The sequence below is a fragment of the Pseudophryne corroboree genome, chromosome 1 (genome assembly GCF_028390025.1).
Source record: "Pseudophryne corroboree isolate aPseCor3 chromosome 1, aPseCor3.hap2, whole genome shotgun sequence".
NCBI lineage: Eukaryota > Metazoa > Chordata > Amphibia > Anura > Myobatrachidae > Pseudophryne > Pseudophryne corroboree.
Genome location: NC_086444.1, coordinates 371,539,629 through 371,567,517, shown reverse-complemented (window position 1 = coordinate 371,567,517; position 27,889 = coordinate 371,539,629). Strand labels below are relative to the sequence as shown.

At 43.7% G+C, this 27,889-nt stretch overlaps 1 protein-coding gene across 6 annotated transcripts in view; it reads left to right on the top strand.

The window, feature by feature from the left end:
• The window catches only part of DEPDC5 (DEP domain containing 5, GATOR1 subcomplex subunit), a 358,748-nt gene that overhangs the window by 284,599 nt on the left and 46,260 nt on the right, over positions 1 to 27,889 (top strand). For 2 of the 6 annotated variants that reach the window (XM_063913059.1, XM_063913055.1), the window contains exons 29-42: positions 1,950 to 2,117; positions 2,193 to 2,412; positions 2,501 to 2,622; positions 2,720 to 2,819; positions 3,007 to 3,069; positions 5,347 to 5,477; positions 5,552 to 5,635; positions 5,953 to 6,085; positions 6,190 to 6,298; positions 7,154 to 7,384; positions 8,366 to 8,535; positions 8,653 to 8,824; positions 10,633 to 10,693; positions 10,782 to 10,864. In XM_063913059.1, the coding sequence (XP_063769129.1) occupies positions 1,950 to 2,117; positions 2,193 to 2,412; positions 2,501 to 2,622; positions 2,720 to 2,819; positions 3,007 to 3,069; positions 5,347 to 5,477; positions 5,552 to 5,635; positions 5,953 to 6,085; positions 6,190 to 6,298; positions 7,154 to 7,384; positions 8,366 to 8,535; positions 8,653 to 8,824; positions 10,633 to 10,693; positions 10,782 to 10,864 (1,847 nt within the window). Of the gene's footprint in view, positions 1 to 1,949; positions 2,118 to 2,192; positions 2,413 to 2,500; positions 2,623 to 2,719; positions 2,820 to 3,006; positions 3,070 to 5,346; positions 5,478 to 5,551; positions 5,636 to 5,952; positions 6,086 to 6,186; positions 6,299 to 7,153; positions 7,385 to 8,365; positions 8,536 to 8,652; positions 8,825 to 10,632; positions 10,694 to 10,781; positions 10,865 to 27,889 lie in introns of all 6 variants that reach the window. The other 4 variants (XM_063913056.1, XM_063913054.1, XM_063913057.1 and 1 more) reach the window with 3 other exon arrangements.

The following is a 27,889-nucleotide window of genomic DNA, read 5'->3' as shown; positions in this document are numbered from 1 at the left end:
GTAGCTACATTTGATTTATATTTGACTTTCATTTACGGATTTAGTCATTTGCCTATAGAGTTAGTTCATACACTTCTGTGCACAGAATATGCTCAAGTCCACCTCCTTATAGTGGAAAGTATATATACTCGTTATTTTAGATTCAAAGATTTTCAAAGTATTAAGACCGGTCTTGTTTTATAATCTGTGATTATTCATGTATTAATAAATAATTTTAATTTAATATAGGAGTTGGTATTATTGTCAGCCATATCATATATATTTTTAATATAGCGCAAGAGAGTAAAAGTTGGAGTTCTGTGGTTGATTGCATCTGGGTGGTCCAGTGCAATGAGATTGACTTGCTAACCCCAGGTCATAAACCCTCCTGCGGCTGATTTGTATTGACATCATCCAAAAGGAATTTTTTAAATTATATGTTATTAGCGCCTGATAAAAAGGTTTTTTCCTTGATTCTTTCTATGTTATATATTTTTTAAATCCAATCATTTTTATTGACTTTTTACAATTTAAACAGCATACATTGAAATAACAATGCAAAACGAACAAGAATAACTTTTGTCATTTATCCATACAGAAATAAAGTGGATATTACACAGTAATCATTTGTGGTCTCTGATTTACAGTTTAGGCACAGTAGGCATAGAAACATTCAATATAATGGATAAGATAGTAAACATCAAGAAATTATTACTGCATTCTTGGTTAAAACCTAAATCGCTTAACTGATAAACCTACAGTACTGCCCAGCAATGTACCATTATCATGTGAGTGGTCGCAGAGAGAATATCAATAACCAGAAGTACTGAATACATCATAGGAGAGCAAGCGCTCTCATGTCACGGAACTTGACAGGAGTAATTCAGATCTGATCGTAGACGTGCTAAATTTAGCACATCTATGATCAGTTTCTCTGACATGCGAGGGAACGCCCATCACAGGGCTAGTCCGCCCCGCATGTCAGGCCCTACCCCCCGCAAGGGTGCAAAACCCCCTGCGCTGGCAGGGGTTGTGGTCGTTAGGACGACATGCACTTGGTCGACATGTTCATTAGGTCGACAGGTCAAAAGGTCGAGATGAGTTTTTCACGATTTTTTTTATTTTTAATTTTTTTACCTTTTTCATACTTTACGATCCACGTGGACTACTAATGGGAATGGTAATCCTTGCCCGAAGCATGGAGAGCGAAGCAAGCCATGCGAGGGGACGCGGTGCAGTAATTGGGGTTCCCCGTCACTGTACGAAGAAAACAACACCAAAAACAGTTTTAAAAAAAAACATGTCACCCTTTTGACCTGTCGACCTAACGACCCTGTCGACCTAGACACCCTGTCCACCTAGTGCATGTCGACCTTTAGTGGTCGACCCAATGCATGTCGACCCATACCTGCTGGCAGGTGGCTACCCGCCGCGTCCCGGTTCGCAGTGGCTGCATGTGACGTTGCGAAGCCGCCGCGGCCCGAACACGCCTGCATTGTCCAGACCATGCGCCGCCAAAGGCGTTCTAACGCCGTTGGCACGCCCCCTCCCACCCTGCGACCACCAGGCAGAGGCGATCGCAGCCCTGAGATGCTGTTAGCATCTCATTGGGCCTCCTGGGGTGCACGCGCGCACTCCACTAAGGGTCTTCAGACTGCGATCGCTACAGCGATCCAGTCTGAATTACCCCCTTTGATCTTCCCCTGTTATTGTTACTAAGCTTGTGGTACTCATAGTTCCTGTACTGCACCTCTTTACGCCATGGTATTCCAGTGTCCTCCAATAGACTCAGAGAAAATAATTTAATGTTTTGCAAGTGCAAATATTCAATTTGTATATGTTTGTGGATTTTTTTACATATTTTTACAGTAAACATTATTGTTCTACCGTTGAACTAAAATTTGTAAGCCATAGCTATGTGGGTTATGTATTCTGTGAATGGGAAATATACTTTTTGTCTCACTTCTCAGGTATCCATGTGAATCAGCCCAGATCAGTTACACCTACAACTTGTGTCCCTCGCACTCTGACTGTGACTTTGTGTCTAGCTGGGTAGAATTCTCCCATGAGCGTCTGGAGGACTACAAGTGGAACTATTTGGATCAGTACATCTGCTCTGCTGGCTCTGAAGACTTCAGGCAGGTCATACATAGGAATTCAGTCTTTATATTATCTGTAAAAAAACATTTGCCTAATCATTTAATTTTATTTAGTCTGATTGAGTCCTTGAAGTTCTGGCGCACTCGATTCCTCCTCCTTCCCTCTTGCGTGGGACCCACCAAGCGTATCACTGAGGGGGAGCATCACTGTGACTTGTATGGAGATCGTCCCAGATCTGAGCAAGAGGAAGCGCAACTTTTGGATGGATTCTTGCGATTTGTGGAGGGGCTGAATCGCATTCGTAGACGTCACAGATCAGACCGCATGATTAGGGTACTCAACTGTTCCCACTTATGGGACTATTGCATGATTATATGATTGGGATGTTATAGAAGTGCCATTTTTCTTTATGTATTCCTAGAAAGGAGCAGGTATGAAAGGACTACAGCTCCCTTCTCACCTACCAGAACCCCCTGGGCCTCCAGTTGGAAAGAAAGGAACCTCTGCACTCTCAGCTCTGCTGGAGATGGAAGCAAATCAGAAGTAAGACTGTCAATCTCAGTGTTCCTAAGTATTAACTATTCTAATCTCAAATTGTGAGGGAGGAGATTTCAAAACAAATTGTAAAATGTATTTTCAGGGGATTGGGAGAACAGCAAGCTTTTGTGCATGCTGGGAAAGTGCCATGTCAGGCTGCAGACCCAGCTGTCACTCCAACCTATGTGGACAGCCCTCGTAAGGTGAGGAATACAGTGTAGCAGATATAGATTATATAACTAGAGATTTGTATGCCTTGTGCGGGTCCTTGGAAACTTCTGGTCAAACTGTTTTCCAAAACCCTATGTCCCCACGTCCTTCAAACGTGTGGTGTTCAGTCTCTCTCTGACTGTCTTCATACCTCTGTCTGCACTATCGCTTCCCTCTCAGGATGGGGCCTTCTTTATGGATTTTGTTCGCAGTCCACGTACAGCACCACCCTTCACCCCGCAGGTCAGTGTCTGAATGAGCAGGTAATTGACCGCACAAGCTTTTGCATGGACTGGTAAATGTGATGCTTAGGAAGTGTATCTAATTCTTTTAACTATGCACTTTGAAGTGTAAGTCCTGCCACTAACTTTATGTAGTTATACAGAATATATATATATATATATATATATATAATTGCATCTGACGTGTGTCTGTACAATAGCATGTTCACCATATGTATTTCGTCAAGTTAATATTATGTCTACACAATACATTTTTGCATGCCATGTTCATAAGTGTTGTCTTTACACAAACTACCTCGTATGTGACATTAGTTATTTGCATGCTAATGGATATTATATAGATTTCTTCCACAATGCAAAGTTATGAGAAGGAAAAACACAATTGGCCGAGATGTAATAGAGTCCAAGTTTGCAGGACGTTTGGGTTTCCAAATGAACTCAGACGTTTTTTTAAAGGGGCAGCCATTTACAAGGCAAAACTATGGCACAGCAATATGCACATGCAGCTAACTCGGGCACTATTACATCTGGCCCCATGTATATATTTATTAACAGTTACTTATATAATGCCTCCCGTGCTTTAGAGAGGATATTTTATCATTCTCATATGTTGCAGTTCTGTGGTGCTTACCATCTATATTCCCTACCACACATGTTAATGTTAATTTCATCAGAAGCCAGTTAACCTACCAGTATATCGTTGGACATTTTTGATACTCACTGAGAGCTGCCCTACTTCTTGCTCTAAGTAGTTAAAATAAAACATGGTTTATATTAACTATTGGTGAGACCTCACCTTGGTTTGTTGTGTACTATTCTGTGGTCTTGGTCTTGAAGGTGGGTGGTCACTATTAGAAACATTTTGAGGAATCGCTACTGAAGTTGTGAAGGCACTACATTACAAAATGCATACTGTAGTCTACTTTTCTCTATCATTCAGTCTAGGGGACATTGATTTACCTTTGGTTGTTGAGGGCGCTGTCCTGGAGAAGTCCCTCCTGAATCAGAGGTGGTAGAGGCTAAGACTGTAGAGCAATTTAAACATGCTTGGGATAGGCAAAGAATTAAGGTTCAAAAAGGGTTGAGATTACCTAAAGGATATAAAAAAAAAAGGGGCAAACTAGATGGGCCAAGTAGTTCTTATCTGCTGTCAAATTCTATGTTTCTATGTTAAAATTAAACTTGTTTGCTTGCTGTCTCCACCCCGTCTGTAGTCACTTTTGTGCCATTTTAGACTTTTCAGAAGGTTGGGGTCACCCTCTCCATGGTACATAGGGTACCTTCAGCCCCATGCACTGGCCACAGGTTCCCAGGACTGCACTGTGTGCTGCGGTTAAAAATACTAGGCAACCCCTTTCTCTCTCATTGCTGTGCTTGTGGTGGTCCAGTTTCCCCATCACACAGGACTCTAGATCCTGCCATGACCTATAGAATCTAGAACACAGTGTGAAATCAGCAATTAGATTACTTACAGAGGAGTTGCCACTCACCTGAAGGAGCAGGCAGCGACTTTCAGTCTGGCCTTGTGAGGAGCATGGATTCAAGATGATGTTGTGACCACAGAAGGTATGCCCTGCACTTAGAGTCTAGCTAGGGGGCACTAGATATAGCCCTACCCGATTATGTCTGGTCAGAAGTGGCAGTGAGGTGTTTTCTCAGCCACCTGCTTTTGTGGCCGGCTGGGAGTTGTATTTGTATATTCAGATGACTGTAAGGTTCATTTCCTGTGTGTGCGGCATTTTGAAAATAGTGTTGTCCATTTTTGGCTTCTAATCCATATGAAGACAGTAGCTATATATAGTCCTGTAGCACATTACGGTTACCTCTTCCCTGGAAGCTGCCTTACTGGGTGGTTAATGCCGTCTAGACTCTTTATTTTCTGTCCTTTCTGCTAAAGAATATTTATATATATTTTGAGTGTATCCAGGCTTGCAGGTTATAATGTTTTCTCAGTCTACTTTGACCAGATTATGCATTGTACGCTTACTTGATAGCTTACATTTTTGTAGTAATACTCTCCATATTAATACAGATGTGTCCTACATCCTTGCTGCTGTCACATTAAACAGCCCTTCTAGTCCCGCCTAGTCGTGAGTGCGTCTTTTTGTGCATTTTTACCCCTGTATATTTAAAGATGTGATAGTTGTGCATAAACATTGCTTTTACTGTTTTTTAATTGATATGTTGCCTGTTTTTGTGATCATTTAGCCAACCACCCCCGCCCCTCCACCAGCCAAACCATCCATATTTTAAAAGTGAAAATTGTCTCCTCTGACAGATTTCTATTGACCAGGGAGCCTCCTCCTACACTGATGGGAACAGTGCTCTGACAAACTGTGCTCCAACAGACAGAACTCCTAGCCAAGGGGGGAACTCGGTAGAGCAGCCACTTCCCTCAGCTGAATCAAGGTATGCATAGTTAGTTGTATTCTCTGTGACTTTGGCACTAAATATAGACATTTCTAACTCTTTCTCTGTCTTAGCGTGACACAAGTGTCTGTTGGACCAATCAATCTTCCTTCCAGTGCCAGCTTAGGTGAAATCCTGGAGGCTATGAAACACCCAACGTAGGTGCAAGAGGTTAATGGGGAGCTCTTACTGATGGAAATGAGGGGGGATACGGGAGGCATTTTAAAAAGGGAGCTGCAGAATAAGAACTCTTTATGTCACCTATGTATATTGTCAGAGGCATCCATATCCTACGTATTTTCTATGGGCATGAAAACATTCTCAGTGACAATACTAGATTTCTTGTTTGATTGACCACTATTAAGGCTCATTTTATAAGACATTTTATAAAATATTGTACAAAACTGTAGGACAGCTGTGTGCAATAGGGGAAAATGTTTTAGTGGGAACTGTCATGTTGATTTTGTTTATGCAGTACAGGTATTCCATTGTTGTCCGAACAGAAGGGCCTTCCTCCATGCTGCTTCATCAGTGCTGAGGTTGTGCATTGGCTGGTGAATAACATTAGCTGGGTGCAGACTCAGGTGATGGCCATGGACATCATGCAGGTATAAAACATGGTTGCCCTCTCTAGAAACTGTGTAGACAACATGATTTGTCATGTCATGATTTCCCATCTTTATCTCATCATCATCTTTTATGTGCCTTGCAGAAGATGCTGGATGATCAATATATTACTCATGCTTCCGGAGAAACACTTAGAACCTTCATTTATGGATTTTACTTATATAGGATTCCGCCTGAAAAGGAACCTGAGAGAAGTGAGAATAACATTTGTGTCATTTGATAGGAAACAGTGGTGCCCACAGGAGATTTAAAAGAAAAAGATATATTTTGTGTATTTGGAGTCTGTATGAGGTTGTACATGTTTACAGTGACCATGGGCCTGCATCAGAGGTGGACACAGTAGCAATAGTCACATGTGCTACTACGAATTTATGCTAATGCAGCAGTCGATGGGCAGTCTACTGAGACTCCCACCAGTTGCGGCTCTGATCCACTGCCGTGCTCAAATAGTCGTACCGTCGGACATTAGAAAAACTCTGTGGTTGCTCAGAATGTCCGATTGGAAGCGATTACAATACCGCTAGTCTTGATCCCGGACGTCACAATGCCGGCAGCAGAATCCGGCGCCACAGGACTTTCTCCCTCTATGGGTGTCCACGACACCCATAGAGGGAGAATATAACCTACAGCGAGCGCAGCGAACCAACAAGGGGCTTGCTAGCGCTCGCTCCGCTGCCGGCATACCGGTGGCCGGGATCCTGCTGTCGGTATACTGACGGCAGGGATACCGGCTGCTGGTTTTTCATACTGATCCCTGTCCGATGGTACATGGACGCTGGTGCCAGTGAAACTGCGTCTTCCAACTCAGCCCTTAACATTCGCACGCCTACCGATGAAAGCTAAGCCCCCGTCACAGCCCAAGAAACGCCTATCGGAATTGCATGGATTTCCATGCAATTTGCATCCGCGTCCCCAGCGGTAACCATTGGGATGCATATACATATTTAAAAAATCTTTAAAATGCATCCACCTCTGAATCAGGCCCTGCATCTATGTACATCTGTTTTGTTTCATAGAGGTCAACTGATGAATAGTTTTCTCTTACACAGCAACAGCAACCCTGACACAACCCAGCGCTTGGCATTCTGCTGCAATGGAGGATTTCACAGCTTTTCAGCGGAAGTGGTTTGAGGTTGCTCTAGTGGAAGAGGAGCTGCTACACTCTGAAATACCACCATTTTTGTTGCCTTGGCTGCCCAGTCGGCCCGCCTCTTATGCAAGTAGGCACAGTTCTTTCAGTCGCAGCTTCGGAGGAAGGAGCCAGGCCGCAGCACTGCTAGGTAGCTGCCCGCAGAGGGCAGAGGAGCTGATGGAGTGCCAGGTCTAAGAGAATGATCTCCTGTGGACCATCCATGACCTGAATATAGGGCATGGCGATAAAGAGCCTTACTTTATTATTAGTTTCCAGTGGCTTCTGTAAAAAGTTCTATGAAGAAGTTACCGCTTCCATAAATAGTTTGTCAGCCTCAATATTTCAAGCAGCAGTTGGTGGCATTTAGTGATTATTATTTTCTAAATTGGTAGATCCAAAAGATGACGGGCATGTGTTCTTTGTAAAGTACAGAATTGGTGATTTTTGTTTCCCCTTTTTTTGTGTTTCGCTCTGATTGACATATACTATAAAACCATAAAAGGGTCCAGTAACAAAATTGTTTTGTCTATCTGAGATACTGACTTTAATAGCTGCTTCTGTTCTACCATATCTCGGGCTTAATGCTTGGTCGTGCCTCATCAGCAGTTTTCTACATTATCTATTTTCTGCTCTAACTATCAAAGGAAAGGGACATCAGAATAAGAATTAAGGCTGCACCATTACTGTGTCCATGTGACATCATTGGTTCCTCTCTTGATTTACTGGCTGTAATCCCATCTCCAACAGCTCCTCTGCTGCCGGGTATCATGTAACCTGCATGCAATGCATCTATCCAGAGCTCTGGAACAAGCTCTGTTACCCATTTCACTATCTTACTTCCATCTTACTTCCTGGGTGTTTCTACATCCTATCATGTGGACAGATTGCGGTTCACCAATTTTCTGATATGTTTGTGATTTTGGTCAATCATTTATTGGTTGATTTCCATTTGGCATCTATGCTTAAATTAGTGCATGCTTTAGTGAGTACACTGCATGTAGCATTCTCCATCTTATCGTGTCCAATCCTTTTTTGTATTATTATGTCAGTCTCCTAATCATTTTCAACTGCCACCTCCTCTTTTTTCCAGTTGTTTCACCACATTGTTATTTGCCCTTACTCTTTTCAGCTGCCACTGTCCCAGAACAGAGAACAGTAACCCTGGATGTGGATGTTAACAACCGTACTGACCGATTAGAGTGGTGCAGCTGTTATTATCATGGAAACTTCTCTCTAACTGCTGCATTTGAGGTCAAGCTACACTGGATGGCTGTGACGGCTGCTGTGCTGTTTGAGATGGTGAGCATGTTTTGTGGTCTGTAGGAGTTCTGGCCCTCGCTATAATTTTACATTTCTCCTTAGTTTTACACATTATTGTTTCTTCTCTTTCTCCATCTTTTCCTGCTTCCCCTGTAGGTTCAGGGTTGGCACAGAAAGGCCACCTCCTGTGGTTTTCTTCTCGTGCCGGTTCTGGAGGGTCCATTTGCTCTGCCAAGCTACCTGTATGGAGACCCGCTGCGTGCTCAGCTCTTCATTCCACTCCACATTAACTGCTTGATAAAGGCTGAAAGTGATCATCTATTTGAGGGTGTGTAATGACAATGTGAGGTTTTGTTAAGACATCATGAAGTCAGTATTAAACATATCCGCCGTCACTCACATTAAATATCCTTAGAGAACAACTACAACTTTTTTGGGCCTGGTGCTCATTAAATATGCCTTCCGCTGGTCTCACTTCCCATTACCCCCAGTTCTTGACAGTGGAGAAATAGTCTGTCCAAAGCTCTACAATTAGGCTCTATGAAAGACTGTACCATATAGATTTTATGAGTCGCAGTGTGCCCATTCAACACTGCTGGGCAAAGTGGTAACATTTTAGCTATCAGTTTATCGACTTCAGGTAAAGTGGAATGTCTCCTATTTTTTTTTACTTATTCAGGGGTCTATTCATGTGAAAAATGAATTGCTACTTATCACTATACATCGCATCAGTTCGATGTGATATATAGCTGTAATAAGTAGCAATATCATATATACTCACCTCTCTGGCGATGCGATCCGGTATCCTGGGGTCCAGCAGCGAGGTCTTCTCCAGGCTGTCCCCTATGCGATGCACAGAGTCAGCCATTGGGTCCATCTGCGCATGCGCCACAAGCTGACCTCCCGGGAGGGCGCATGGGCTGCTGGGAGGTCAGGGGCGCTTAGCCAGCATGGGTGCCGGGCAGAGAAGCATTGAGCTTTCCTCCAGTTACCGCACCACAGTTCAGGTTGCGCCACCTGAGATGGAGAACCTGAACTCCATGTAGAAGAGGAAAGCAGAGCTTTCCATTCCTTCACAGATCGCACTCACATACTAAAGTAAAGATTCAGCCCCGGAGCGGGGGTGCTGCAGAAGAAGTTAGGGACCTCTCCATAGTAACCTGCTCCGTGAATAGCACGAAGCAGAAAAAAGCAAACAGGGCTTTTCTCTGCTTTATGAATAGACCCCTTAATTACTAATCTACTAAAGGTATTGTTCAATTGCTGAAAACTGAAATTGCATTAATGGGATGGTCTTACGGTGGAAATTGGTAGGAGTTTGACCCAATTAATTTTCTGCTTGCACCATGCATATTTAGCCATTTATCCGCAAGCCTGCAAAAGGTGGTAGTGTGGTCTGGACAATGGGTGCACTCCATGAAATGCACGAGGTGGACAGTTGGCACACTTACTAAAATAAGGACGCAGTGAGGGTTCCCATTTTCATTTGCTGCAGTATAAAGGACACTACAGGTTGAGTATCCCATATCCAAATATTCCGAAATACGGAATTTTTTGAGTGAGATAGTGAAACCTTTGTTTTCTGATGGCTCAATGTACACAAACTTTGTTTAATACACAAAGTTATTAAAAATATTGTATTAAATGACCTTCAGGCTTGTGTATAAGGTGTATATGAAACAAATGAATTGTGTGAATGTACACACACTTTGATTAATGCACAAAGTTATTAAAAATATTAGCTAAAATAACCTTCAGGCTGTGTGTATAATGTGTATATGAAACATAAATGCAATCTGTGCTTAGACTTAGGTCTTAGGTTCCATCACCATGATATCTCATTATGGTATGCAATTATTCCAAAATACGGAATAATCCCATATCCAAAATACTTCTGGTCCCAAGCATTTTGGATAAGGGATACTCAACCTGTATTAATGTTTTCTTGAATAAAACAAAAGGCTAAAATATTCCTCCTGAGTGCTTTGTTGCTATGGCATACCAAGAAATGAATGTCTTCTTTGAAGTTCTAACTGATGAGAGAGTTGGTTTATAGGATGTTGAGGAAACATAAAACTGTCCATTACTGAAGAATAAATGGAGGCATTTTATATCAGTCATCTGCTCTTGTTTTAGGTTTTGAACCAGAGACCTATTGGGAACGAATGCACCTGTTCCAGGAGGTGATTGCTTCTCGGTAATATTCTTTACTCAGTAGCTTATTATTATCTTTCATCCCTTTCCTTTTTACCTTGATCCCACAATCACATTGTCCACTTCTGTAGATTTGGCTTCATCCAGGATAAATATTCAGCCTCTGCATTCAACTTTCCATCAGAGAATAAACCACAGTATATACATGTGACAGGTAAATAAAAATCCATTGGCTAATAATTGTACATCTGTTTTGTATACTGTCACTGTAAAATATGCACTCCTGTTTTCATATAATAGATTTTTATGGCTATTTTTTACCACTGGCTCAAAAAAAAAATGAAATTGAAAACCTCTAAACCTTTTTCTTAATTAAATTACAGGTTAAAAAGCAGAAAATTATTTACAAAAGTATTTACCTTATTTGTTCTATCACTTGGTAGAGACACCTTTAACTGCAATTACAGCTCTGAGTTTATTTGGGTAGAGCTTGGCCATACACTAGACCACAGGTTCTCAAACTCAGTTCTCAGAACCCCAAACAGTGCATGTTTTCCAGGTTTCCTCACAGAATCGCAAACAAACAGATTAGATCCACCTGTGTTTTTTTTTACAATGTCAGTATTTGGCTATAACTGGACAGTACGATATAGGTTCAGCACAGATATTGCACCCCTGAATTGTTTTCTATATATAATTATAGATACATAAGATGCCAACATACATAATGGTACCGGGACATATCGGGAGAACCCATGGCTAACAACGATCGGATTCCTGCAATTCGATGGAAAAAAATATTTCCATCGGATTGAAAACATTGATGGTTGCTAACCATCGTATTCCGATGTCCATCCCTAATAATGGAGGATATATAATGATACCGGGTCATATCGGGAGAACCTGTGGGCGCCCACTATCAATAGGGGATCCCGCAGAATTATGCGGATAACCCCCAGTAACCGGAGATCATTAGTATAAATCATATTATCTCATAGGTAATCTATTAATAGCACTATAAAGCTGTTTGAGTAAATAAATCATTGTTTAACACACTCTCTGGCAAACATAATGTAGACTGATACTCCTAGTTACCATGGCACCGCAGCCATACAATTCTGTTGGCTCTCCTACCACTAGTTACCATGGCACCGCAGCCATACAATTCTATTGGCTCTCCTACCACTAGTTACCATGGCACCGCAGCTATACAATTCTATTGGCGCTCCTATCACCTAGCACGACCAAACACCCTCTCCTTACAGGCCAGTGTAATTTTTTTGATTCAGATAGGGGCATAACCTAATTAAGGTTCAACTGCTCCTTCAATTTACTAGTTTATGTATAAATAAGGGTCCCAGTAACCCACACAGGTTATCTGGTGAGCAAGCCTCTATACAGGCGAGACACGTGTCCAGTTACTTCCCCTCAGGTACCTACATTGGCATATAGTTTCCAACATAAAGGACCAGCTCTGGATAACCAGCAAAACTGATGAGTATCAATTCCATCTCTTTATATTTTTGGGCTAATCTATGTGATACTGTATATTCATGCTCAGTCTGTAGCATATATACTGCCACACATATACAAACACATTGACTGTTACATAGTTATAAAGTATAAATCACTGTGCAATACTGTGTATGTCCTCAGGAGGGACTCTCATTGTGCAGGTGTTCCCTCATACCCTGCACTGGTTTTTTGCCAAAAGGATGTGGGGCAGGGACGTGCGGTGAGGTAAATGGCTCAGGAGGCACAGGTTAGCACCAGAGCCAGATTTACAAGCAATATATGAGCCAATGGGTTCATGTGGGCATTATACACAGGTGCACTAGTATAAATTCCTGGAAATTTGGTGAGATTTGATCAGAGGAGTGCGGAAAAGATACACAGGTGAGGCACTGCCTCACCTGCCATAGATTTTTTACTCCAGAGTTTTGGCTATAAAAATTATTAGAATAATGCAAAGAAGATATTTCTAACATATTCTTTGTATTTTTCATATACTTTATACAGTCAAAACTCTGGCAGAAGTGTTAGTATGACAGGAAGGGCTCTGCCTCACCCCACCGCACGTCACTGATGTGGGGTGACTCTCCCTGCTCAAAAGCAGATCCTTCATACTTCACTATCTTCTCTCATCAGGTTAGCACCATTGATCAAATATATATATATATATATATATCCAATGCTTGGACCGGCACTCCACTGAATGATGAACTTACTGCTCCGGTGCCTCCAATATCAAGTAGAATGTATAGAGTCTGGAAAAAACTGCGGCACTCGGAGACTTGATGCAAAAAAGCAGTGTATTAAATGTAACGCATGATCTCCAACGTTTCGGGGCTGGCACGCCCCTTCGTCAAGGATATACAGCAATAAGAAAAGAGAGTGAACCCACTTACCTAAATACCCCGGAGAAGCCCGCCAAGTGAACAAGCGCTCCCCGGAGCTCCGTCTCCAGAGCCCGGTTCCGGCGCACACCCTGCACGTCTTTGGTGATGTGGTGTCGGGTTGTCCTAGTAACACAGACGACCGGCGCTTCTGTCACCTCACGCTGAAAAGTAAACAAAGTGTGTAGAGATTACAGAACCCGCTTAGAGGAGCACAAAGCAAAGAGGTTGCCATGTATAAAAGATGTTAGAAGGGACACTCTGACAAAATCCCATGTGTATCGTGTACTGCTGTGACTATGACAGTTCTAAGAAATGTGATGAAAAACGTGTGAACTGTAATAAGTTCATTTCTGAGGGTGACACAGTGCTGTGTGAATCCAATCAATTTGTAAGGTATATCGTTATGGTAAAAAGCAATCGAAATGGCTAGGGACAATGATAAAGTGTTGGATAATGTTGAGATAAATCAGAAGAAATATGAACATATTTGAGACAGTACTAAAATTAATGAAAACAAAAGTGAATGTCAAATCCAAAATTATATGGACAAAGTGATATGTGTAAATTGAATTAAAAAAACCTGAGTGAAAAGTGTTCGTCGCGTCACACTGTAAATGAATAATGTTATTGGTCGTTGAATGCTGTTATCTCACTGGGTATTTGTCAGAATGTCCCCCTTTCTTAAAAGGGAATTAAATCTACAGATAAATCGCATGGTTGATGATCAGATGGGGGGCAGACGGTTCATCTTTCTTGTCTAGATACTTGACGACATCTGGTGTGTAATAATTTACAGAAATACATTCCAGGGCATAAGCTCGTTAAGACCACGAGGATTAATTGTCGCCAGGTTGAAAACCCATTTGGCCTCTAATTTCAACAGGAGGCCATCCCTATCGCCACCTCTTCTGTTCTTTGGGATCTGATCAATCACCATTTGTTTAAGATCATCTACAGAATGTCCTTTTTCTGCAAAATGTTTTGCCACAGGATGATCTGAACCCTTTCCATTTAAAGCTTGTTTAATGGCCGATCGGTGGAGGGCCATCCTTTCTCTAACAGATCTGATAGACTTGCCCACGTAATACAACTTACATGGACAAATGATGATGTACACGATGTGTGTAGAAGTACAAGTTAATACATGGTTAATCTTGTAGGACCGGTCTCAGTGGGGGTGTTTAAAAGATGTGCCCATAATCATATGTGAGCACGTCGTGCACTTGGGGTATTTATAACTCCCTGGTGGTCGTTTCAGAAAGCCAACTGTAACTCTGGGTCCTGGGCGAAAGTCCGTGATGTCTGTGTGGACTACTTGGTCCTTTATACTCCTCCCTCGGGTGAAGCACATAAGTGGACGTTTGTTCGCTAGATCGCTTAAGGATTTGTCAGTGGATATTACCGGCCATAGAGCTTTGACTGCTCTGGGTAATACCGTGCTAGCCGTGTTGTGTCTGCTTACAAACGGAATCACTTCTTCCTCCGATTTAGGCCGAGTTGACAGCAGGCTGTTTCTTGGCAAGGCTAAGACTTCACTTTTCTTTTGTAGTAACACGTCAAGGTTATACCCCATGGCCACAAATTTCATGATCATGTCATCTAATGCCTGTTCCACTGTTGACCTGTCGCTAATGATCCTGCTGGCTCTGATCATCTGTGATCGCGGTAATCCCCTTTTGAGGGATCTGGGATGATGACTGTTTGATCTGAGAAAGGTGTTTTTGTCGGTGGGTTTGATGAACAGTCCCGTGGTGATGCAATTTTCTTTAATGGTGACTTTAACGTCCAGGTTTGGAATGTATATTTGATAGGCGAGTTTCTGGAATTGATACTGTCCATTGTGTTACCAAAGTCGTGTTCCGAGCCCGTCCAGATTATGAAAAGGTCATCTATAAACCTTGTATATATGAGGATATTCGCAGCTATTTCTGGAGTATTAAAGAAGATCTGTTCTTCCTCCTGGAACATGAAGACATTGGCCACTGAAGGGGAGACGTTGCTCCCCATGGCACACCCGGATTTCTGGCGGTAGAAACAACCGTTGAATAAAAAATAATTCCTAAGTAATGTCAGTTCCAATAATTTCATATAAAGATCTAAGTTGATGGTATCCATTTTTTCTTTGATAAGGAATTCCTTTACTGCCTGTAGTCCCTCCTTGTGTGGTATGCTGGTGTACAGACTGCACACGTCTACCACACAAAGGAGGGATTTTCAACCTGGCGACAATTAATCCTCGTGGTCTTAACGAGCTTATGCCCTGGAATGTATTTCTGTAAATTAATACACACCAGATGTCGTCAAGTATCTAGACAAGAAAGATGAACCGTCTGCCCCCCATCTGATCATCAACCATGCGATTTATCTGTAGATTTAATTCCCTTTTAAGAAAGGGGGACATTCTGACAAATACCCAGTGAGATAACAGCATTCAACGACCAATAACATTATTCATTTACAGTGTGACGCGACGAACACTTTTCACTCAGGTTTTATTTATTCAATTTACACATATCACTTTGTCCATATAATTTTGGATTTGACATTCACTTTTGTTTTCATTAATTTTAGTACTGTCTCAAATATGTTCATATTTCTTCTGATTTATCTCAACATTATCCAACACTTTATCATTGTCCCTAGCCACTTCGATTGTTTTTTACCATAACGATATACCTTACAAATTGATTGGATTCGCACAGCACTGTGTCACCCTCAGAAATGAACTTATTACAGTTCACACGTTTTTCATCACATTTCTTAGAACTGTCATAGTCACAGCAGTACACGATACACATGGGATTTTGTCAGTGTCCCTTCTAACATCTTTTATACATGGCAACCTCTTTGCTTTGGGCTCCTCTAAGCGGGTTCTGTAATCTATACACGCTTTGTTTACTTTTCAGCGCGAGGTGACAGAAGCGCCGGGCGTCTGTGTTACTAGGACAACCCGACACCACGTCACCAAAGACGCGCAGGGTGTGCGCCGGAACTGGGCTCTGGAGACGGAGCTCCGGGGAGCGCTTGTTCACTTGGCGGGCTTCTCCGGGGTATTTAGGTAAGTGGGTTCACTCTCTTTTCTTATTGCTGTATATCCTTGACGAAGGGGCGTGCCAGCCCCGAAACGTTGGAGATCATGCGTTACATTTAATACACTGCTTTTTTGCATCAAGTCTCCGAGTGCCGCAGTTTTTTCCAGACTCTCTCTCTCTCTCTCTATCTATATATATATATATATATATATAATGGCAGGAGAGCTACTTTGCCACCTGGAAACAACCCTAGGAAACTAATCGTGACTTGTGCCGCTGATAGAGTGGCTGATGAAAGCCGCTCACAGGGTCCTTGGGGTGGATGGGAAGTGCAGACGGGAAGCTGTTTCATCAGTCAGCACCTGGCTGCCGGGTTTAAAGCAGAGTTTCTCCCACAAGTCAGGGCTCCTGACAGCAGTTAGTACCCAGGTGATATGCCTGCTAGGGACAGTGGGATCCAGAAGATTGGGGCACTAGTGTTAGGATGCCGGAACCTGAAGGGTTCCTTATTAGGTGAAAGGGAGTGGGGCAGGGCCTAAACTCCCTGTTTTTTTGCTGAGGGGAAACTTCTTAAAGTGATTGTGTCAGCTGTGTGGATGTGATCTGGTAACTTTCTGATAAAAGCCGTATGTACATTGTGCTACAGTGCCATCTGGATACCCTGAAGAGCTGCATTTCTTTTTTTATTAACAGTTCCTTATATAGCGCAGCAAATTCCGTTGCGATTTACAATTGGAATCAACAATGATAAAACAAAACTGGGTAATTCAAACAGTCATAGAGGTAGGAAGGCCCTGTTTGCAAGCTTACAATCTATAGGGAAATAGGACATGATACACAAGGATAGATGCTATGTATTGCATAATTGTCCACCAGTTTGCAAAGGTTCTTGGTGGGCTGCATGATATGGTCACACAGCAATGATGAACTGGGGTCAGGAGGAAGGGAAAGAGAAAATAAGTGAGGATATGTGTGGACTGTACAGTGGGGATGTAATTGTATAGGAAAGCTTATGAAGGTTATGTGGGCGGTTCCAGAATTTGATAAGCATACCTGAAGAGGTGAGTTATCAGGGAATGCTTGAAGGTTTGGAGACTAGAGGATAGTCTTATTATGTGTGTGCATGTGATTATCTTGAGTTTTCCTTGCATTTCCTAGACGCCAAAGTCTTCTTTGTACTCATAGAAACATAGAATTTGACAGCAGGTAGGAACCACTTGGCCCATCTAGTCTGCCCCTTTTTTACCATATTTTTACCTCAAACCTTATTTGATCCTTATTTCTTTGTAATGATATCCTTATGTCTGTCCCATGCATGTTTAAATTGCTCTACTGTCTTAGCCTCTACCACATCTGATGAGAGGCTATTCCACTTGTCCACTAACCTTTCTGTGAAGTTATTTTCTTCTTCATCTGCTAGGGGTCACTGGAGTACTCTTGGGATATGGACGGGGCGATAGCAGGGACAGGCACATTTAAATATTTAAATTAGTAACCCTCCTCCCCCTCCATACTCCCAAGATACCTCAGTGTTTTTTACTGGGCCAAACATGGTTGGTATTGCCGAGTCCGGAATGCCCTCTTGTCTTAAGAGAGCAGTTTTAACAGCCACCCTGTCAAACGCAGCCGCGCTAAATCACTTTAGCAACCGAGGAAGCAGTGGAAATGGTGGAAATAGATACACTAGACTGTACGGTCCCGCTATTGTGAGAGCATCCACTGCCACTGCCCTTGGATCTCTTGTTGTGGACACATACTTGGGTGTCTGATGATTTTGGCTCCCCCTCCATTCTCCCAAGATACTGTACCTCAGTGTTTTTGTGCCTTCACCAGGGTAAGGCTCATTCTAGAAGTCTCCAGACTTTCCTTTTTTCTAAAGATTTTTCTTTCACAGTCCCCAGCTTACTAAGAAGCTTGGGTCCGGGACTGTTTGCTGCTTATATGCAGCAAAGGCTTGTCGGCGCTCATACAGAGGAGCCCCACCATAGACCTTCATTAGCGTTAGCTGCAAAAGAGCTGGACAGAGCTTACAGAGAAGCATCCTTCATAGCCTCCTCATTACACAGAGGTAAGGAGCAGGAGAGGGGGCCAGCTCACTGCTGATGCTTCGTTGCGTCAGTTGAGTGGCGGTCAGCTCATGCTGCCGCCCCGCCATGTGTGGGGACTTAATGTCTGAGCTGTCGCCCGCCTGCTACCCAGCGCACATCCGCGATCAGTCTCACTGCTGCCGCTGGGGGCCCGCCACTCCCCAGAAAGCCACGATCAGCTCACAGCCGCTGGCCGCCCGTCATCAGTTCCCTCACTTCGCCTGCGGACAGCTCTCACTGCTGCCGCGGGCCGCACATCGCTTCCCTGATTCGCCCACGGACAACTAAATTGCTGCTGCAGGCCGCCATCACCGCTCTCATCAGTGGCATAGCTCTCACGGGGAGATATATCGCTTGGTGGCTGGGCACAGATTACCAAGGACCACAGCTCACATACATTACAGCGGTGGGGGGAGAGTAATGGTGGTCCCTTGTACAGCGATTTCCCTCAATAAGGGGAGGTAATATAAGGGGTTAATACGGCTATTAAGCCTACAAGAGGTGCTTTATGTGTTTACATATGTTTAGACCTATTATAAAATAGCACATGGTGGACACCATTTTAATCACTTCCTGCTCCTTCCAGCAGGAATTTGCTGTCGGCCCTGCAACACAGGGGGCAGGGGTGTTAGTAGGAATTTCAGTAAAGCACAAATTTAACAGAACTTAGGGGATAATTCAGACCTGATCGCTAGGGTGCATTTTTTGCATCCCTGCGATCAGTTCAGTCGCCGCCTACAGGGGGAAGGGGAATTCGCTGTGCAAACAGCAGTTTGTACAGTCTCTGCACAGCCCAGGACTTACTCAGCCGCTGCAATGATAGGGGCCGGAGCTGACATCAGAAATCCACAAAACGCCGGGTCCCTCCTGTGTTTTTTCGGACACTCCCTAGAAATGGTCAGTTGCCACCCACAAACGCACTCTTCATGTCAATCTTGCGATCGCCGGTGCAATCGGATTTGTCGCACCATCTCGTTGCTGCCTGGCTCTCCCCATCGCTGCGGACCACCATGCCTGCGCATTGCGCTGTATATGCATGCGCAGTTCAGACCTGATCACCCACTGTGCGAAATCACACAGCAGCGATCAGGTTTGAATTAGCCCCCAAGTGCGGTGCACTTGGTGTAATACACACTTAATTTAAAAAAAGTTTTACTGCGTCGTGAGGACTTGTGTTGCACTATTGTACTGTCTGTCTGTGTGCATGAGAGTAAAGGTACTGCAAAATCAAAGGCAGCTTGTCTGCGATATCTGTGAGAGTGTGTTAAATGAAGGAACTTCCACTTGCACAGTGTGTCTTGCAAATACGGGTTCAAATACGGTCCTCTGCCCTGATCCTCCTTGGGAGATGATGGCAGGTGTGATGGCTGATTTGAAGTCAGAGTTGGCCGCTGCACAAACAAATCGTGAGGCGGTAAAATCTGATTCTAGGTTAATACCGTCTGAGCAGCCAGAGTGGGCTCAAGATATTTCTAGAACTTTGCACGGTTTACAAAAGTCCATGTATAGTTCAATTCCTAGGAGTATTCATCGTTTGTCTCATAATTTACCGGTGTCCTCAATGTTACATTCTGACGATTTAATGCCACATCTGATATCATTAGGGCAGTCCGCCAGGTATTAGATTTCACTGAGACAGAGGAGCCTCTGTGAAAAGATGAAATTTTATTTGCTACAAGACAAAGGGAGACTGTGTGTTTTCCTTATTTCAGATTCTCTTAATAAGCAGTTGATGGAAGGTGGCGAAATCCAGATAAACGTTTTTCTATACCAAAATGATTTCTGTCTAACTATCCTTCCCCACAGGTTATGACAACTGGATGGGACAATTCGCCACCAGTAGATTCTTCCATTTCAAAACTTTCAAAGAAGTTAACTGTTCCAGTCCCAGCTGCAACACCTCTTAAAGACTCATCAGAGGGTAAGCTGGAGCCCATGCTAAAGTCCATGTATACAGCAGTAGGGGTGTTGCTTAGACCTGCTTTAGTTGCAGTTGGGGTTAACAAAGCATTAGTTGCATGGTTGAAACAGCTCAGGTTAGGTCTACAACAGGGCCTTTCCTCAGACCAGCTTATACATCTTACCGATCACATTTGTGAATCGGCTGGGTGTTTAGGTACGGCTTCTAGTGATGTCGGTCAACTTAGTTCTCTACTTTCAGCTTCAATCATTGCGGCCCGATGGATGCTTTTGTTACATTCTTGACAGGCCGAGGCTGGTTGAAAACGAGACTAGAGGTGTTGCCTTATACTGGCGATATGTTATTTGATCCTCAATTGGACAAATGTATTTCTCAGGCTACTGTGGGAAAGTCTGTTTTCCTACCGTTGCCCGCACCAGTTCGAAACGGAATCCTTTAGACCTCAGTCCTTTTGAGGCCGTGCTTAAGGAATAACCGTACAGAGTAGCCGTGGTAGAGAACTTGGTTTTCAACAAACTACTAACCGCCGTCAAGAGACAAAACCAACTTACAAACCAGTGGCATGACGGGCTTCTAGCCCATCTCGGATCTTCAGTTGTGGGAGCACGCCTTCAAATCACTTGGCGTGGTTTCAGCATCAACAGTTGAGTGGATCCGCACTTTAGTGTTCAGAAGTACAAAATAGAGTTTGATGGTCTACGACTAATGTGGTTTTCAAGACAGGTCTGCCTGTGTCAGCAGACAAGAAGGTGGTTCTGCAGACCGCTATTCAGTCTCTAGTAGATTCAACAGTTTTATTTCTGGTACCAGTACACCAACAAGGTCAAGGGTTTTATTCCAATCTTTTTGTAGGTCCAAAGCCGGACGGCTCAGTCAGACCAATATTGAACCTAAAGGGGCTCAATCAGTATGTCACTTACTACAGATTCAAGATGAAATCCCTGTGGTCAATGATTGCAGGTTTAGAACCACAGGAATTCATAATTGGATCTCAAGGATGCATACTTACACACTCCAATTTGGCCACCCAATTTGGCCACCGCATCAGGCGTACTACAGTACAACAAACCCATTATCAATTTGAGGCACTACCGTTTGGCCTCTCATCAGTGCCTCGGGTATTTGCAAAAGTGATGTCTGTGATGATTGCCTATCTCAGGTCTCTGGGAGTGATAATAGTTCTGTACTTAGACGACCTACTCATCAAGGCTTCGTCTCAACCAATACTCCTTCTAAATGTCTTACTGACGTACAATGTGCTAGTTCAGCGGTTGGATTGTCAACTTCAAAAAAAATCAAGCCTGGTCCCGTGTCAAAGAATTCAATTTCTAGGAATGATTCTGGATATGGTGGATCAACGATTTTACCTGCCAGAAGAGAAAGCACAAAGTATTTGTCATCTGGTACAGTTAGTGCTCAAACCATGGACAGTCTCGGTGCCATTGTGCATTCAACTGTTAGGAAAGATGGCGTTGTCTTTCAAAGCACTCCAGTTCCAAAGATTTGAATCAAGTCCCTTTAACTGGATCTTCTCGCACAGTGGTCAGGCTCTCATCTACAAATTCATCAGATGGTGCGGTTGTCTCCAAGGGCCAGAGTATCACTACGCTGGTGGCTCCACATACAAAATGTCATCGCTGGAAAAAGGTTCGGAGTCTGGAATTGTATAATTCTGATGACGGGCGCAAGTCTCAGAGGTTGGGGAGCAGTAGTGCTACATTGTCAGCTACAGGGTCTGTGGTCAGACCAAGAAAGATTACTGTCAATAAATGTCCTGGAACTTAGGGCAATTTACAATGCTCTGCGACAGGCAGTTCACATACTCCAGCCTCAGACTGTTCAAGTTCAGTCAGACAACGCAACGGCAGTCTCATACATCAACAGACAAGGAGGACTCGAAGTCGCATGGCCATGCGAGAAGTTGCTTGAATCCTGAATTGGGCCGAACTTCACCAAGTGATATTGTCGGCAGTCTTCACTCCAGGAGTGGACAACTGGGAAGCAGATTATTTCAGTCATCATGATTTTCATCCAGGAGAATGGGCTTTACATCCAGAAGTGTTCCAGATGTTAGTCCAGTGGTGAGGTTACCCACAAGTGGATCTAATGGCATCTCGCCAAAATCATCAGACACCCAAGTATGTGTCCACAACAAGAGATCCAAGGGCAGTGGCAGTGGATTGCTTTCATAATAGCGGGACCGTACAGCCTAGTGTATCTATGTCCACCATTTACGCTGCTTCCTCGGTTGCTAAAGTGGATCAAAAGAGAGTCCACGACCGTCATACTAGTGGCGCCTCATTGGCCTCGGAGAGCATGGTTCTCGGATCTCCGCAGGCTACTCGCAGACGATCCGTGGCAGCTTCCGCTATGTCCAGACCTACTACAACAGGGCCCGTTACTTTACCCCGATTTAGCACGGCTGCGTTTGACAGGGTGGTGTCACGAACCGGTCTCTCACCTTTGCGGGTTCTGGGGTTCATCCGTTGCCAGTGCGGTTGCTCGCGGTGCTGTGCGCCCGTGTGGGGACGCGGCGTGATCAGTGGCACAGGTAATGCAGAGTCTGGGAACTGTGAGTTCGAGGGACCAAATGGCCTAAGGCACTGTGGTGTGTCTGCTGTATAGGAGGTGGCCATGTTGGAGACCAAATAGGTAATACAGAGCACTTGTGAAAACACCTGTGGGCAGGTGTAAGACAATCCCGTGCTTGTGCTGCCTTTAAGTAGGCTGGGATTATGTTACTCTGGGCCAGTGCTTTGTTGTATCAACGCTGTGCTCTAGCTCTGAGCTCTCTCCGTGCATTCCTGTGTGATTCCCGTGGTCCAGATATCGCCTCCGTTCCCAGAGGTTCGTCTGCAGCCTTCACTGCTAAAGATCCACCGGCTCTCCGCTGTGCTATCAGTTAATTGCACACCTACTGGAAATAGTTGGATTCCCAGAGTCCTGCATGAGGTTACCTTGTCTGCCTGTCTTCAACCATACAAAGTTTGGAGGATTCCACTACCCTCAGCTGTTCGTTTGTTCTACTCTGCATTTAACCCGTTCATCACCTTGTCATCTGCTACAGTTTTCACAGTGATCCCTGGAACCCGCAAGTAACCCAATTAAGTACTTTTATTTTCTATGTTACCATAACAAGGATAATTCTTCACAGCCTCTCAGTTAACTCTCAAAACTTCATTGCAAATCCTTACAGTTATTTCTTCATGTCTGCATTACCCAGTTACACACATTCTGCCGTTCAGCATCAAAGCTTGTTTATATTTGGACAATTCAACATTTATTCATCAGCTTGTTTCATATACAGTTCCATGAACATTTCTTTTATTTGTCTTTGAGATTCATTCTGCATATTATTTCTGCCATTCCTGCAATACTTCAGTATAATATGATTCTTAACAACTTGTCATTTAACTCTTTACTGAATTGTTATTTTTAATAAATATATGAAACGGAACTTTCTTCGTCCTCCCTGCTTTCTTCATACCCCAGCACCTACACCTGTGGTTGGTCCCGGGTTAACGGATTCACAAAAACACCCGGACCTGACAGTAAGCACTGGCCACATGGATCCGTCAAGCGACCAATTCGCAGGAGGCGGTGCTACGTCAGATATCCTTTCCCGTCTGGAAAACCAGGAGTCTATACAGACACAAATAGTACAGTTTATGCAAACTATGGCAGACCGTTTAGAGACTCTTCATACGGCTATTAAAACGTCTCAAGTCCTGATTCCAACTCCGGTTGTCCCAGTTACCACTACAGCTTCTCCTGTGACGCTGCCTACGTCCCGCTTGCAGTTACCTTCTCCGAGTAAGTTTGACGGAACTCCAAAACTTTGCAGAGGATTCCTGAATCAATGCGAGATCCAGTTCGAACTGTTGTCTGCCAGTTTCCCATCAGCTCGTTCTAAGGTTGCATATATTATTGCCCTCCTTTCCGGTCAGGCTCTGGAGTGGGCATCACCATTATGGGAAAGAGGTGATTCTATCCTCTCTAATTACAAGGAGTTCGTATCATCCTTCCGGAGAATCTTTGACGAACCAGGCAGGACCACCTCAGCATCTTTGGAGATTCTCCGTCTATGTCAAGGTTTACGTCCTGTCAGTCAATATATTATTCAGTTTCGCACGTTGTCTTCAGAGTTAAACTGGAATGAGGAGGCCCTGATCGCCGCGTTTTGGAATGGACTTTCAGAGAAAATCAGGGATGATTTAACTATCCGGGATGTGCCAACTAAACTGGATGAATTGATTTCTCTCTGTAACAAACTTGACCTACGCTACAGGGAGCGATGTTTAGAGAAATCCAGGGCAGAGCGATCCAGTCCACGTTATCATCCTAGGCCTCGACAAGATTCTTCATCACAGTCTCCGGTAACGACAGAAGAACCTATGCAGATTGGGCGCTCTCGCCTCACAGAGGAGGAACGACTTCGTCGTCGACAGGGTAACCTCTGCATGTACTGTGGGTCCTCCGAACACTTAGTTAAATTCTGCAAACTCCGACCGGGAAACTCTCGCTCCTAGCTTATTCAAGAGAGGTTAAGCTAGGAGTTACTTTAGAATCACGTTCTGGAAAGAGCCGACCTTGTCTATTCAATTAGAAGTTCCAAGTTCTACAGTGAAAGTTTCAGCTCTCCTAGATTCCGGGGCAGCCGAGAACTTCATCTCCTCAGCCTTTGTCTTACGGTCTAAAGTTCAAACCATGCCTCTGGAAGCAGCAGTTACTGTTACAGCAGTGGATGGAAGTCGAATTCCAGATGGTATAATTACTCATCGAACCGTATGTCTCAAGATGAAAGTTGGTGTGCTCCATTCCGAATACGTCTCCTTCTACGTGATTCCCAAAGCCTCTCAAGATGTGATACTTGGTTTACCTTGGCTGCAGAAGCATAATCCTCAACTTAATTGGCAAACCATGGAAGTCCTTTCGTGGGGTAAATCTTGTACCAAGGACTGTTTAGCCTCAATTGTACCTCTCCGGTCAATTAGCCTTCCCGACCTACCTCCGGTGTATCAATCTTTTGCGGATGTTTTCAGTAAACAAGCAGCAGACTCTCTACCTCCTCATCGCGAATGGGACTGCCCAATCGTCCTGGTTCCGGGTAAAACACCTCCTAGTGGACGAATTTATCCGCTATCCATCCCAGAGACGCAAGCTATGTCTGATTATATACAGGAATATCTAACCAAAGGATTTATCAGACCATCTTCTTCACCTGCAGGTGCCGGATTCTTCTTCGTTAAGAAGAAGGACGGTGGGTTACGACCATGCATAGATTACCGTGGACTCAATGAGATCACTGTGAAAAACAAGTACCCATTACCCTTAAGTCCAGAATTATTTGACCGGGTAAAGGGAGCTACTGTGTTTACAAAATTGGATCTCCGAGGGGCCTACAATTTAATCCGCATCCGGGCAGGGGACGAGTGGAAGACTGCTTTTAATACCCGGGATGGGCATTACGAATACCTTGTAATGCCTTTTGGTCTTTGTAATGCACCTGCAGTTTTTCAAAGCTATGTGAATGAACTTTTTCGTGATCTTCTCTACAAGTGTCTAGTAGTGTACTTGGATGATATCCTAATATTCTCTAAGGATCTAAAGGCTCACCGTCACCAAGTTAAAGAGGTACTGACACGTCTGAGGAAAAATCAACTTTATTGTAAGCTAGAGAAGTGCACTTTTGAAGTATCTTCCATACCGTTCCTTGGTTACATCATTTCTGGATCAGAGCTATGTATGGATCCCGGTAAGGTACAAGCTATCCGAGATTGGTCCACTCCTACAACTCTCAAGGGGATTCAGCGATTTCTTGGCTTTGCTAATTTCTATAGGAGATTCATTAAGAATTATTCTTCGTTAGCTGCTCCCATCACAGTCCTAACTCGCAAGGGAGCAAATCCTACGAACTGGTCTTCTGAAGCAATCAAAGCCTTCTCTGATTTAAAGCAAGCCTTTGGGTTAGCTCCCATTCTTCGACAGCCTGATTTGAATCGTCCCTTTCTACTAGAGGTGGATGCATCTACAGAAGCAGTAGGAGCTGTGTTATCACAAGTCTTTGAAGATAAAAAGGTCCATCCCTGCGGATATTTCTCCCGTAAGTTCCTCCCGGCAGAACGTAATTATGCAATCGGTGAGCAAGAATTACTTGCCATCAAGTTGGCATTTGAGGAGTGGAGATACCTTCTAGAAGGAGCACAACATCGCATTACAGTTTATACTGATCATAAGAATCTTCTGTATCTGCAGTCAGCTCAGTGTTTGAATCCACGACAAGCTCGATGGGCGCTTTTCTTCACACGATTTGATTTCAAGCTCACCTATCGTCCAGGGTCTCAGAACAAAAAGGCAGATGCCCTTTCCCGGTCCTTTGCTTCTTCTGAATTAAATGATGCTACCACGAATCAAGCCATTGTGAATCCTACGTCCTTTTTAATGACTCGAACCTCTCCAGTTCCTCCGCCTGGCAAGACCTTTGTTGCCACAAGTCTTCGAAAACGGCTGCTTACCTGGGCTCACTCCTCTTCCTTCATGGGTCATCCTGGGGTTCTAAAGACTCTCAAATTTATTCAACAGTCTTATTGGTGGCCACGTCTCAAAGCCGATGTCCAAGAGTTTATAGCAGCATGTCCTAAATGTGCCCAACATAAGAGTCCTAGAAGTTCTCCACCAGGTTTATTACATCCATTATCCATACCCAAACAACCATGGACTCATATCTCAATGGATTTCGTGACCGATCTACCTCCATCAAAAGGGCGAAATACCATTTGGGTGATAGTGGATCGATTTTCGAAAATGGCACATTTCATTCCATTAACTGGGTTACCATCAGCCCCTTTACTAGCCAGATTGTTCATCTCTGAAATCTTCAAGTTGCATGGCCTTCCTCGAGAGATTATCTCTGATCAGGGAACACAGTTTGTGGCCAAGTTTTGGAGGTCGCTTTGTTCATCTTTAAATGTCAAGTTGAATTTTTCTTCTGCATATCATCCTCAGACAGATGGACAAACTGAGAGAGTCAACCAAGACCTTGAAACATTTCTCCGGCTATATATATCGTCCTCACAGGATGACTGGGTTGACTACCTTCCATTGGCAGAATTTGCTCATAATAATCTCTTCCATTCATCTTCAGAATCTACGCCCTTTTATATTAACTTCGGCTTTCATCCTCATGTGCCAGAGTTCCATCCATTGCCAGCCCTAGAGGTTCCAGCGGCAGATCAAGAGCTTCAACGTCTATCTAGAATCTGGAGTTGTGTACGTAAGTCCTTGGTCAAAACTTCCGCTCGTTATAAATCTTTTGCAGATAGAAAACGTAAAGCTGTACCGAATTACAAAGTGGGAGACCAAGTTTGGATTTCTACGCGCAATCTCAGGTTCAAAGTTCCTTCTAAGAAATTTGCTCCCAAGTTTATTGGTCCATTTCCCATTGTAAAGGTACTCAACCCTGTGTCATACAAAGTCAAGTTGCCACCGTCTTTGAGAATTCCTAACGCCTTTCATACATCTTTACTGAAGCCTTTGATTCTCAATAAGTTCCGTACTACCCAGTCCAAATCTCCTAAAGTTCACTCTTTGCAGAATGAGGAATTTGAAGTTAAAGAGATTGTGGACTCACGTTCCCGATATGGACGTTTACAGTTTTTGGTCGACTGGAAGCGTTACGGTCCGGAGGAGAGATCCTGGGTTTTCTCTGAAGATGTTCATGCTCCAAGACTGGTACAGAAATACTTCTCCAAAAATCCTGACAAGGTTCAAAGGTGTTCGGAGACCAACCGTAGAAGAGGG